At 35.7% G+C, this 13,922-nt stretch overlaps 2 protein-coding genes across 3 annotated transcripts; one reads left to right on the forward strand and one right to left on the reverse strand.

Annotated features, from left to right (window-relative positions):
- The first annotated feature begins 338 nt into the window (after window positions 1–338).
- Window positions 339–1,997, forward strand: LOC119074424 (vitellogenin-like). Of its 2 annotated transcripts, none has more exons than XM_037180551.1 (4): window positions 339–388; window positions 464–1,429; window positions 1,608–1,779; window positions 1,844–1,997. In XM_037180551.1, the coding sequence occupies exons 1-4, from the start codon at window positions 355–357 to the stop codon at window positions 1,911–1,913; spliced, it is 1,242 nt and encodes a 413-aa protein (XP_037036446.1). In that variant the 5' UTR covers window positions 339–354; the 3' UTR covers window positions 1,914–1,997. The 2 variants fall into 2 exon arrangements, with proteins under 2 accessions (XP_037036446.1, XP_037036447.1); XM_037180552.1 differs by having other exon boundaries at window positions 1,608–1,775.
- A 6,884-nt stretch (window positions 1,998–8,881) lies between these two features.
- LOC119074425 lies at window positions 8,882–13,260 on the reverse strand. Its single transcript, XM_037180553.1, has 5 exons — window positions 13,132–13,260; window positions 10,337–10,393; window positions 9,844–10,278; window positions 9,643–9,714; window positions 8,882–9,407 (listed from the first exon to the last, which is right to left on the reverse strand). The coding sequence occupies exons 1-5, from the start codon at window positions 13,174–13,176 to the stop codon at window positions 8,982–8,984; spliced, it is 1,035 nt and encodes a 344-aa protein (XP_037036448.1). The 5' UTR covers window positions 13,177–13,260; the 3' UTR covers window positions 8,882–8,981.
- Between the last annotated feature and the right edge of the window lie 662 nt (window positions 13,261–13,922).

Consider the following 13,922-nt stretch of genomic DNA (forward strand, 5'->3'; position numbering starts at 1 on the left):
GAATTTTTCGGAACTTTTTCGGAATTTTTTCAGAATTTTCGGAATTTTCAGAATTAAAATTCTCTAAAATAAGCCCTGCGAGAAATGCTCACTCTTCGAAGTTAAAACAATGTTCTATTGTTCTACCCGCAGAGCGCTTATATTTCTTGAAACATCTTGATGACAGCACTGAAACAAAGTTTCGTAATTATCCCTAATCTCAGCGGTGATTTGAAGCTATTGCACCATAAATCGGGTCATTGTCGCCTCACAATATGCAAATTGATTAGGAAATATATTCCATCATCAGCGAATTTGAATTATTTAAAGCGACGTGTTGTTATGATCGGATTAGTATCATCAGGCAATATCAACATGAAAGGTGCTCTTCTATTCACAGCGATATTAGGTAAGATTTCTTTTCGAAGTTGCAAAATGAAAGGGCACCTGAAACAAACTTTTTTGCGTTTCGTTTTTCTGCTAGCTGGCCTAGTTGCCGTGCGAGGTCATTGGGAAAGAAATAAGGTGTACAAGTACGAAGTGAAAGCTAAGATATTGAAATATTCACCCGAATCGGGAGACGAATCCTCTGGCTTATATTCTCGCTATCATTTGACTCTTCGACCACATTCTGATGACGTTATCATTGGCCAACTTACTCAAGCCGAGTTTTTTAAAGGAAGAGCACAGCGTTACAATGCAATGATACAAGATTCCTCTGATTCAGGCTCCGATGCAAACTTCGAGAATTCGCCATTGAGCAAACCATTTAAGATCAACTTACGTAATGGTGTCATCCAATCTCTAGGTGTTGATGATTCATTGTCCTACTTTGGCGTGAATCAATTGAAATTGATCATGAACCAGTTTCAAGTCGATACAACCCGTCTCAATGTGAACTCGCTCAGCGAGAATCAATTACCACAAGCGGACAGTAACACAGCTTTCTACAAGACTGCGGAATCAACGGGACATTGCGAAACAATCTACGACATCTCACCAATCCCCGACTATTTGGTCAGATCGAACCCGGAATGGGTGCCATTGCCCGAAATGATTGAAAGAAATGGAGAAATCATTGAAATCGTCAAGACTAAAACTTCTGCTAACTGTGAAGGAAGAAGAAACGTCCTTGACGCAGCCAGCAACTATTTGAGCGGGAAAGGTGTGAGAGAAAATGATTTGTCCATCGTCGAGAGACAGCGCATTGTTGCATCAGTTGGTTCAGTGCACCGTTTTACCATCCAATCGACAATAACAGCCAACAAACTAATGTACACTCCACAAAACATGCCACTCATAACAGTATACGTTAACTCTAGTTTGGAATCGGTGGAATCGGCTTCCCAGCGACCTACGAACTTGCCTGATAATTTGACGATACTTGAAAATTTGAGCTACGATTTCAATCCCAAAATGGATGAATATCAACCCATTCAATCACGACTGGGTGAGTGGTGAAAATTTCCTTTTTTGATTTTCTTTGTGTGCACATTAGTCGTTTGAAAGAGACGTGGTTGGCAGCACTGAATGGTGCTTACATAAATTTACCTCAGTGCTGTCAGCCAGGCCTCTTTCAAGATACCTTTGAACTTCTATTCCATATTTTTTACGTAAAACTTCTTTAGAGCGTGACGGAACCGGTACCGAATATCGTTATACTACCAGTTGCTGGAAATATACTGAGAATCCCACGTATGTGTGCAATCAGGAGTTTGGTAAGGATTGGAGCTTCGCTGGACATGCAAAAAATTGTAATCCCTGGGGAATGCTGTATTTCGAATGTAAACGAGATTGTAAGTGAAATTATTTGATGACTTGAGCTCGTTTCAAAAAAAAACTTTCATCTAATTCCTTTGTGTAGAAAAAGCTTGTTGCCAGATGTAAAGGCACATTTAACAGACCTAGAAATTATGGATTATGGATTCAATTAAAAAGCAAATTGTCAGGCGAAAGTCTTATAGCTTTTTCGGTAATCTAATAAACCATTTCAAAAACCAAAAGTTTTCCAATTATGGAAGTACATCCTACACCTCGCTACGCTCGAATCGGCAATATCATATCTAGTGCACAAAACATCCCCATTTCAGAGAAACACAGAAATGATATGTTGGGACGGCTGTGGCCGGGGAATGCGTATGTGAATGACAGCTTGGGGCTATGGGATTTTATATTAAAAAATTGGGTCCATTCTCACACAGCATTGGGCACAACTGTCACTCAAAATGCGGATTTTTGCATCACAAATGGCAGATGATTCGATTCTATGTCCGCAATAGCCTCGGATCGATTTAAACTTAACTTTCGTTTAACTCTAAAACAATATCAGATAGATCGAGCACGTGGTACTAGGGACTTGCGTCACATTTCCATTTCTTTAACGGTTTTTCACTTACACGAATGAGCTATAAACTGAGCTAAGAATGGTAGATGTTAAGATCTTTTGAATTTATTTATATTTCAATCGAGCAATTACAACCACTCCTACTTCCGGAAATTATAAAATATTTGAACAACTTCGTGAATTTGATTTAAATAAACGAGCGTCTGGCGCACAATGCGTTCTACCATATTATACGATCGGTCGATATAGCAACGATAAATAGATCTAATTTGCATAAAATTGAGAATACCTCCAGTACATATTTTGTGGCATCAAATTTCATTACAAGTCATAAACATGCACGGTATTGTACTCAGAGAATTATACAGAGAAAACTACTGAAAATGATCGGGTCAACTCCGCGTTGAAATTTAGATTTTGCCTGAGATAGCACTCAGAGAATTACATTGAATGCAAGATAGTTAAAAGAAAAATCTTTGTTTCATAATGGCAAAGTTTCTATAGGAAAACGAAACATAAAATTTTAAATTATTAAGAACTGATATGCAGTAACCAGTCCAGAACAACTGATGGAAATGATTATTTCCACGGACTTCTAGAACTGGGAGAAAGATATACCTTCAGGAGTAATGAAATTTGTTATTTTCTTCATCCAACTTTCTCTAAATCCAGAAAAGAGTCCAAAAACTGGAAAAATGGCTTGTCATGTCTGAGTTCTAGCCTTGGGCAGAAGTTTGACGTTCACGAGTGATACATTTTTAGGAACTGACATTTACAGACCTTCCACATTCCTTAAATCCAAGAGATAGCTTTAAAAAAACTGATGAAATTGCCAGTTACTTTTGAACTCAAGCTTTGGGATGCATATGGGCTTCGTGCTCTTCTAATTTCTTGAAAAAAAATTATGGAAATCGATTAGATTCTTTATTGAAACTCTGCATTCCTAAGAAAATGAATGTGAGAAGTAGGGATGCTTCTCCAAGGCGTTCAAAGTCCATGCCACAAACTTTCCAAAAATGCCCCATTTGTTAAATTTGATAAATGGCCAGGAAAATGACTCGCAATGTCAGCGATTTTTTCGGAAATATTTCAGGATCCTGTCGCTTCCCGGACTCCGACAAACAAAAAGTTGATCAACCCCATTTCAGGTATTGAATCTGAATCAACTTTTCAGAATTTGGTTCAATCATTTAAAAATATTTTAATTTGACTGAGACTTTGAAAAACCACTTTTACCGTTTTTACCACTTTTACCAAGAAAACAAGAATAGACCGGCTAAAGCCTAGTGGGGTCTTTTTAATTTTTCTCAATTTTTTCTAAAGCTACCAACTACCAAATACGTGAATTATAAATTGACAAGCAGAGAGAATAGTTTCATCTGTCGATATCCATCTGTTGAACTATCAACATCTCCACCAACTTTCTATCAGTTTCGTAGTCAACTACCAATTTAGTATTCAACTACCAATTTGGTAGTCAACTACCAAATTATAAATAGGCAGCCTAAATAATTTCATCAGTCGGTGTGCAGCTCTCAAACAGTGAACATCGGAAATTACGTATGGTAGTCAGCTACCAACTACCAAATTTTCGAATTACAGTGTCAACTCTGAGCTATCGGTTATCAGACAACAAATAATTATTATTTGCCTGGTGCTGATTTTTCTCATAGATAGTGACTTTTCAATTTTGAATGTCAAATCAATATTTATTTGACAGTTGGTCTGTCAAATCGTATGGAAATTTTAATATGGTGTGCTAGGGACATAACGAGTCAAATGAATATAAATTTCTACATTCACTCTATTCGCTTCTAAAATCTCTCTGGATAATTACGCATAAACATCAGCGCGGATAAACTGTTTTAAATGCGTCGTATACCTATAAAACCGGTCTCTAGCAAAAATTTTCCACTGGATAATTCAACTGCGTATCTAATATGCTTTCACAAAAAGTCACCCCTAATATACGTTGGTAGTTGCACGTATACACTTCCTAAGAAAGAAACCCATTGTTGCATGTAGAGACTCTTGTTTGAAATTGCAACCACCACAGACGCACATTGAAAGTTTTTTTTATTTATTTATGTAATAAAGATTATACTTGTTGCGGGTATACCTACTATACGTTTGTATTTACGTATAAATCGTGGAGTAACCATGTCCCTTCAAATAACTATCTAGGGAATCGGTTTCTCCGTTGCATTGGTTAGCAAGTAGTATAATGCCACCATCAAAACACGTATATATAATTTACTATCATGTTTTGTAACTCTCTGATTGTATGCATGCATGGACTGTTTAACATGGATGGCCTTGAGAAAATGTTGCGCAATAATTTTTATTGAACAGAAGAAAGATGACATCATTCCTGCTGCTAACATTCGCATAAAATAGGGAGCATTATTTGAATGGATTTTAGATTGTGTTAATCGGTTGAAGGACTTTCAGAACCATTGTTACACGATTCCTTTGAGTCGCAGTAATGTATAAACATGGGTAGGATAGGTAGGATATAATGCCAGCGGAAAATCATTCCTTTTTGATTTTATTTTCAATCGCAGTCCCACATAAATTTACCATTACGCAGATAGAAAATCAAGAAAAATCAACCACCTCAAATTTCTTGGAGAAAATGAAATGAAATTTGGTGATAGAACTCACGTGTGAATGACAGACCTTGTCTCTATGGGAAATTTTGAACCCAATCCATTAGCAGTAGTGACGCAGTAGAGATAATCCACTCATTTTTGAAAGGAGGAAAGGATGATACGAATGCTGGTATGGAAATTATTAGGATCGATAGTAGAGCTTACTTCGCGGAACCATGTTCCACGAGGAGAACGTGTGTATTAGGCTTAACCAGAAAAAGTAATTCATCGTTCGTTTTCGTTGCTTTCACATCGAAGGCCAGTAATGCTTCGAAAAATCGATAATCTGAAACTCTATTCCAAAAGAGGGATTCTATTGAAAAACATCCTACTGAAATCGTACCGAATGTTAGTGGAATTATTTTTTGTGTGTCGTCAGATCAGGAAGGACTGTTACAATAAGTAAATGCTGATACGCTTTCCCAGGCTTTGCCACAATAACCAGCAATGTCTTGTGAAACCAATATAGATTAAAATTGGCATGTAATTAATCTGATCGCTATTTAATAAGAAAGCATCGTAAAAAAAAGATAGAACTGTTCACTTAAAACACGGAAGTGATCGCTCGGTCTTTGCGATTGCTCAACGCACTCCAAACAAAAGTGCTTCCATTGACACCTGACAAATAGAAACTTTATCCCCACTCTTTTTACAGTGTAAAATTTTGTATGAAGCACTGTCAAGTTTCAGTACCCTATTTAGAGTACCACTTTTGCTTAAAGTGCGTTGGATTGCTAGAAGATTAGGACTCCATCTCGATCATGAAGAACTTGTATGTGTGGATCAGCTGAAAAACAGCTGAAGCAAATTAATGCTGAAATTTCACTGCCTCTGACTGTCTATACCCAAAAATTTCAACTTACCTCCTGATATTTTGTAGAGGGAACCACTACTCTTTCTCCTAAGTCTGAATTCACAGTCATTCCGTTTTGTGTCCGTTTTCATTCCGTTTTGCCTCCGTGTACATGACAGTTGGCATTTCATACAATTCACGCCGTAACTGTGGATTTACATAGCAACGTAAAAGTGACAGATGCAAAAATTTTCTCATACGGCAACTCGAAATTTCATTCATAATTTTAATTTTATGAATGAAATTTCTGGTTGCAGTATTTAAAAAACATTGCATCTGTCACTTTTACGTTGCTATGTAAATCCACGGTAAGTGTGCCTAAAATTTGAATTTTAAGTGAACGATTCGATGAAAAAGTGAACCAAAAAATACATTGCCACGCTTCCCTGTATGAAAATGACGCTACGTTAAAAAGACCTCCGCACTTTCCATTTTGAATTTCGACCACACTTACGGCGTGAATAGAGCACATTTGCATTTATCATTTTTAGCGATCAAATTCTTGTTTTCTAGCGATCACTTTTTATTTCACTAGAGGCAGCATGTACGATCACTTGTTATTTTATGCAATGAATATAAGCTACACCTGGGGTAATGTCAACTTGGAGGAAATAACGATTTTAAAAACGGATTCTAACAGAGCCTAATATTTGGGAATTTATTCTCTAAATTCCCAAAATTCCCAAAAATTCTGAAAAATTCCCGAAAATTCCCTAAATTCCCAAAAATTACCTAAAATTCCCAAAAATTCCCTAAAATTCCCAAAAAAACAACAAATATTTCAGAACATATTGAATATAATATATTCAGTAAATTGAGCTTAAGCGGCATATCGCCAAAACTGGAGGTGATGGTGATAGGGGAACAAGTGGTCTCCGATTTTAAGGAGTGATAGATTCGTCTTCAATTCTAGAGAATCGTATCTTTCTTTTGCGGCTATAACTCAAAAATAATTATTTTAAGAGCAGTCTACACTCCGACCTTCTATGAAAAACATTTTCGATGATAACTTCTTCTTAGAATATTTTTTGAAAAAAGTGGTTTCATCGTTTAATGCCACAACATATAAAGTTTCGATAGCCACCAGAATAAAAGTTTAGTTTAGTTTAGTTAGGCTTGCGGTTTATTGTCAAACAGTCTACGCCGAGAAAACTCAAAAGTCCAAAAAATATCACAAAGAACACAAATTTTAGGAATTTTGAGTTTTTTCTCAGTACACTACATCAATCTGGACAATTCCAGTGGCTATCGAAACCTTATATGTTCTGGCACCAAACGATGAGGCCACTTTTTTCAAAAATAATTCGAATAAAAAGTTATCATCAAAAATGTATTTCATAGGGGGTCGGAGTGTAGATTGCTCTTAAATTATTGTAGTGTTGTACTAATGTCGGCTTTGGAGAGACCTACAAGTAGAGTATACGCCCTGGCTGGTGCGAGTACATCGACATATCCTTCAGAGCATAATATTTGGGAACCAATTTCCAAAAGTTCACTGAAATTACAAAAAAAAATCCAATTTTTTTTTTGCTTGTTCATAGTTCTTAAAGGTTTTTGAACTTTTCCTGATCTTTTACGAGCATTTAATTATAAAAATGCAAAGAAAAGAAATTTTTTGGGAATTTTAGGGAATTTTTGGGAATTAATTCCCAAAATTCCCAAAAATTCCCTAAATTTCCAAAAACGATTCCCAAATATTAGGCTCTGGATTCTAACGTTTCATATTATTTTAACAATAAGATAAATCGAAAGATTTTAAAGAATCGACCATATCTGGTACAGCATGTACAGTCATTGATTTTATGTTGGTATATTTTTGTCTCAAATCTTGTTTGAGAATTATCAGTTTAAATTCTTCGTGTTCAAAATGTCTTAAAAAATGTAAGAAACCGCTAAGAATACGTCGTATGGTGAATACACTCCCTTGGGTCGAATATGGCTTATTACACACCTACGGAAAACAAGAAATTTGGTTTAGATTTCAAAAGCATGTAAAATCCATTACATAACTCGGGATAAAAGTTGAAAAGTCTCGTTTTCGTGTGTTTATTGACCTCGGCTTCGCCTCAGATCAACAAGAAAGAATTTACACGAAAACTATACCTTTTATCCATTGTTTTGTAAATACCTATTAAATTGCTGAAAACTCAATAAATCATTACGTTTAAGCAACCACTAAAATATAATGTATAGAAAACCGTGAAGAATAGTGAGCCATATGTGGATCCTCACCTCACTGGATCACTGTATTGAATTGAAATTCGGAAAATTTGAATTTTGTAACAGTCGTTTCCATAGCAAAGCGAGAAAAAAAACGGAAAAGAATAACTGGATATAATAAAAATAGATTGAAATCCATTGTGTACGGTTGTATGAATAGGAATTTCGTTTTTAAGATCATCCTTGAGCCAATGTTTAATCCCTAAAAAAAGATCCACACAGCGACAAAAACAGTTTGCAATTCGGATATTTATTGTATACACAGAGTGATATTCCTCCTCGTATTCCTCGAATTTTTTTTTTCTTCTTCTTTTCTTTTTGTTATTCAAATGGGTTTGCATATTATGTACACGCAGTGAATTGAACGTAAAATCCAAGAGTATAATTCCTTTCACAAATCCGTGACACAGGTAAGAAGCGCTAACAATGAGGGTCGTCTTTCCATATCCTTTTCAGGGAAAAAAATTTATTTTTTTGTATACCTTTGCAGTGAAGATTGAAACCAAGGTCAAAATATAGTTTACTTTCAAGTTAAGTTAGTCGTTCGAAAGAAAAATTTGTCAATAACAGAGACGCACATAAACACACATTAGGGGTGACCATTACGAGATGGTTGTAAAATTCAGAGGTTCCTTATACCAAATAATTTCGGCGCTAGCAATTGATTACGTAAATGATTTTTTCCTATTTTTTCTGATGGACTGGACTATGTTCGACAGGTCCAGCAAAACGTTTATTTGAGCATCGTGACATTGCGCCCATTTTTTAAAACTCCAATTTTTTTCTTCATACTAGAAGTTATGAATTAGTTTTTAATTGTTCAGCGACTGTTGCGAATCTATCATTTATTAATTGGTGATACCAACAGCGTAGCTAGCTGTAAATAAATCAAATTGTCCTACAGTTGGGTAATTTTGTAGCATTTTATTTCTCGTTAGCATCGCTTGTTCGGAACGTCAACATATTGGATACATTTGGTCAGAATTGATACGACAGCATCGGTAATTGTCAATGGTGATACTCTAGATTTTCTTACATTGAAATAACAAGATTGATCATTACTTAAAATGAATTGCCGTACGGCTGGGTTGTACTGAGCGAGTAAACCTTTATATTTGTTATAAATTGTGTCGACCTGAGTCAAATTCGAGCTAGTTGATTCAAGTAATGTGGTTCCTTCTAGGGCGACGTTCTGTAATTGTTGTATGTATCCCAATAGCTCCTTATAATCGCACGAATCCTTTGTCATGTTATAGGTGCTGATAACTCTACCAAAATTGACATTGATAAAGTTTCTGACTGTCGCAATGTAATCTGCAGAAAAACATTCTTCTTTACTTTTCGGAATGGGTCGCGGGTCCTACAAAAATAAATTAAATGAAAAATTTGAAGTAATCAGTGCTGCTTTTAGCTTTTGGGCGCCATGGGGCAACTGGGAAAATAGGCGCCAATTTAGTAAAGCTAAATTTTTTTTAAGGACATCGGGCGCCATTTTGTTCTGCTCCACTTCGGGCGCCACTGACATTTGCCCATTTGGCCCATATGGAAAAGGTGGCACTGGCAAGTAGTTACTACTTTTTCAAATTAAAACTTACAATTGTAATACAGTTGCATTCAGAAACTTTGTTACTTAAGATGAATTGTCTAAAACTGACGGCTGGAGATACCTAGAGCAAAAGAAATAAGAAATGGTAATTTGTAACCGAGGCTCTTTCATTCATTCATTCTTCGTTTATACATTTCTATTTCTCCAAGGAATTTAGAAAAAATTACGAAATTTCGAATTCTTCAAGTACCTGTACTATTCCGTTAGGTTCCTGTGCTTTTAGCTTCGCACAAGTTAGCATTGCCACCAAAATATTTTCAGCAGAGCCGTACACTGGAGGTCGAACTTGTAGTAAGACCTGCGCACAATCTGGACTTAAATTGGTCATGGAACATATCGTGTAAGGATTGAAAGTGCTTGTCCTAAAATCGACGAATTTTCCATAGGCTGCCATAATTGCTGATGTACAATCAGCTTTATTACATGAAAAATAAGCGTCGACTATCCCCACCGTTAGATCTTTCATTCCATATACGTTCCTTATGTATTGCGTAAAATTGCAGTTATAAGGGCCGCCGTTTATAAACAATGCGGTTAACAAGTTGTTGTAGTTTACGGAGATTTGATTCAAAAACTTAAATTTGGGATAACATTCTGAGATACTGCTGGGTTTGTCCACTTGAGCCTGCATTTGGTAATGTTTAAAGGAGGAAATGTCTTTTAATTATTTAATGTGTACCAACCAAATTAAAGCATCCACATTGCGCTTCTCCAGGCACCCATGCACATGTTTTGGCCACCTTAATCGAAGAATTATAAAAACCATTGATATAATATACTGTAGATAATGAGACACGAAGAACGAAATTTTGGAAATATAGCACACATCCAAGTGCAAAAAATACGAATGACAACGCAAAACGAAGAGAAAAAGGAAATTGAGAAATGCAGAGTTTCAATTATTTTCAAATAGCTGTATGACAATATTTCGCGCGCTTTCTCAAAACGTAAGTTGCGTTACACATACATCAATGTGATCTTTTTGCATAAAGTTACTTTGACATTACTTATCTACCCTATATTATATCCAAAGTATATAAACACTGAAGGTAATGCAAATCCACAGTTACACACGGATCCAAACTTTCAGGTGAATTTTAGCGCCCTGATGTTGTACACGTATTTAATTCGTTTGCGTCAAGTTGCATCTAGTGGTGAATTTCGAACGGTTTAGCGACGTTATGTTGCACACGTATAAAATTCGTTTGCGTCAAGTTGTATTTAGTGGTGAATTGGAAGGATTTAGGGCCGTCATGTTGCACAAGTCTCAGTTAGACAACATACGAAAATGAATTCACCTGAAAGTTTGGATCCGTAATTTCTCTGATCCGCTGAGGGTCTGCATTACCTTCAGTGTATATATACTTTGATTATATCGATGATAAAAACTGATTACAAATTACAATTAAATTCCTTTCCATTAATCAAAGCGTTTTTCAGTGAGTTACGACACGTCGACACAATTGTTTACATTTTGAAATGAAATAAAAAACGACATGTCGAGCAACATTTTACGTACACCAAACTAGTAAGTCTGCCACTATCAGTGTCGTAGCCTGATATGTACATGATGTACACCTAATGTGTATTTAAAGTGTGTATTTAGCAATTTAGCTAAAATTTTCATATTTTAATGGCACATGGACAAACTCACATTCCAGCTGTATGAAAATGTGTCGTCAATTTGAGCACATAATATGTTCCACATATTTAAAAATTATTGACGCCAGTTAATTTAGTTAATGGATATGAGGTTTAACGTTCAAAATCGAGCTTTCAAACTATGCAGCCAGTAAAAAGTTTTAATTGTAAATACCGCCTTTGGCTCAGCATACAAACTCCACACTCTTCAAAACAACGATTTTCCGCACAAGTATGTAATCTACAATTACCATTGCAGCTGTCAGTGTTACGAACAATAGTATATTTCAACATACCCCAATACACACAAGATGTGTGTGCACGCGCGGGCGAAGCCCAAGCGAAAACACACATCGAGTGTGTATTGGGGTATTTTGAAAGATATTTTTCTGTAATAGTGAGAGTGTGTTGGTGCATTCCTTCCCAACCGTTACTTTCCTTCTCGACCGTTTACTTTCCCTACCGACCGATTCATATCATGGCTCATCAATACACCCTCACGTATACAGAAAAATACTTAATTTTACCATTTAACGAGCGGCAGTGAAAACCAAAGCACAAATTCGTAATACGAACAATATTCGTGCCGAAAGTCTTTTTATAGCTTTTCACAATCTCTCTTATCAAATGTTTCCCACGAAGTCGTAACTCATTTTATGCATTTCATTTCGTTCGTGAAAATGATTGAGGATTTTCTCGTTATCGCTGATAAGAGTTAAGTATGTTTGCGGAACGAGCGAAGCGAGTGTAGTATTCGCACAAGCAAGTACATACTCTATCCATCGCATAGTTTCATTTTCCGACATGGACAGTAAAAACGATTTGAAAAATTCAGTATTCAATTCAAATTTGCGTTCATTTTGTTTATTACTTTCCATACAAGAATGAGTTAAAATTACTTTCCAAGGTCAAATCTTTAGCGGAGAATTGTAATTTTGGATTGGAACAAAATTACAATTTAATAATTACATCCGAGGGGTAACCGACTTGGGTAATTGACTACACATCCTTAAAGGAATTAACGTAGCTCCTTAGAATTGTTTACATACTGGAGCTTCGCGGATCATTTGTAATCGATATATTTTTACGGAAAATAAATGAAATGAAATGAAATGAAGGAATTGCCGGAGTATCCGGTAAATAATTGTAATTGATAGAAATACGAGAAATTGATGGAATTATAAGGAATTGACCGGAAATACGTTAAATTGTAAGGAATTGAAAGTAAATAAGGATAAGTATGATGATCAAAAATTCCTGGTACTTTTTTCTGATCATCATACTTATCTGTATTTAGTTTAATTGAAAGTATTGAATTCCCTTACAATGTGTTTTCCAGTCAATTACTTATAATTCCATCAATTTAATGTATTTCCAGTCAATTCCGGTCAATTCCTCATAATTCCATCAATTTCTTGTATTTCCATCAATTACAATTATTTACTGGAGTATCCGGGAAGCTGCAACATAGCTGTTCCAAATTTTAGTTTCGCCGAAAGCGTTTCAAAATAATCTGTTCATTACAAAACGCTCCATTAACTTTGACTTTAGACTCTACTATTTGTCAACTAATAGTTCCAACTATTTCCTACAAAAAAATATGTCGCAATGGAATTGAATATAATAACGGAAAATATCGTCGAATTATTTCGAAAAAACATGGAATTGTAGAAATTAATTGGAATTATTGGAATTGAAAGGCGAATCCGTCAAGTGTAGGTGTTAATCCAGTAATTGAAGAAATAAAATGAATTGAAAGCAATTAAAAGGAATTAGTAATTGATTTGCCACCATTTCGGCCAGTCGGTTACATCAAATAATTTGAATTAAATCTTACCATCACAGCTGTCAGCGTTGCGAACAAAAAAGTTAATTTAACCATTTCACGAGCTAGAGCAGCTAGAGTTAGTTAAAAACCGTCAAAGCACAAATTCTGAATACGAACAATTTTTTGTGTCGATAGTCTTTTTATACAAGTATCACACTCGCTAAGAAAAACAGCCGCTGTTCGTCATGGCGTTGTATTGAGTTTGTTTACTCTTCTCACACATCGCAATATCTGGCGTGTGTTAACGTTTGCTTTACTGCGTGAAAATTTCACATTGTTCTCATTTTGTTTCCTTTTTAATTGAACAATCCATTTTCAACACAAAATGTGTAAAATGTCTGTTCTTATTCGTGTGTAAATATGTTAAGTGCGCTATCATTCTTTCGGTTAATATACTTACTGAATTTGATAATAGAAATATCGACTAAGCGAAAAACTGATTAAAAAAGAGCGAGGTCGATAATGGGAGAGTCACAAAGTCTACATTGAGAATGTCGTCACTGTTGCCTTTTTTAAATTTTAAATGTGGAAAATTCAGAAGCACTCTTTAGACAGAGGTAAAATCGCGCGAGTGCCATCAATAATAGTTTCTACTACCTTGAACTGAATGGCTCGAAGATTCCTTTCAAAAAGAGTGTTTGCTTTCTGGATATCTGGACGTTCAACTGATACTCAAACATAATGAACGAATCATGTTATTAGAATGTTGCTTAGGTCAGACGCACCTATTCACGCTATACGCGTATCCTGGATACCGGGAAGTTTTCAGAAAAATTCTTTAGATACCGGAAAGTCGAAAA

The sequence above is a fragment of the Bradysia coprophila genome, unplaced genomic scaffold (genome assembly GCF_014529535.1).
Source record: "Bradysia coprophila strain Holo2 unplaced genomic scaffold, BU_Bcop_v1 contig_151, whole genome shotgun sequence".
NCBI lineage: Eukaryota > Metazoa > Arthropoda > Insecta > Diptera > Sciaridae > Bradysia > Bradysia coprophila.

Excerpts from the sequence above, each read along its gene's own strand:
- LOC119074425 (XM_037180553.1), bottom strand. The coding sequence starts at position 13,176 with ATGGTTAAATTAACTTTTTTGTTCGCAACGCTGACAGCTGTGATG. Across the intron at positions 10,394-13,131 it reads CAACGCTGACAGCTGTGATG|GTGGCCAAAACATGTGCATG; the intron begins GTAAGATTTAAT and ends TCTTCGATTAAG. Across the intron at positions 9,715-9,843 it reads AACCTAACGGAATAGTACAG|GTATCTCCAGCCGTCAGTTT; the intron begins GTACTTGAAGAA and ends CTTTTGCTCTAG.
- LOC119074424 (XM_037180551.1), top strand. The coding sequence starts at position 355 with ATGAAAGGTGCTCTTCTATTCACAGCGATATTAG. Across the intron at positions 1,430-1,607 it reads ACCCATTCAATCACGACTGG|AGCGTGACGGAACCGGTACC; the intron begins GTGAGTGGTGAA and ends AAACTTCTTTAG. Across the intron at positions 1,780-1,843 it reads GAATGTAAACGAGATTGTAA|AAAAAGCTTGTTGCCAGATG; the intron begins GTGAAATTATTT and ends TCCTTTGTGTAG.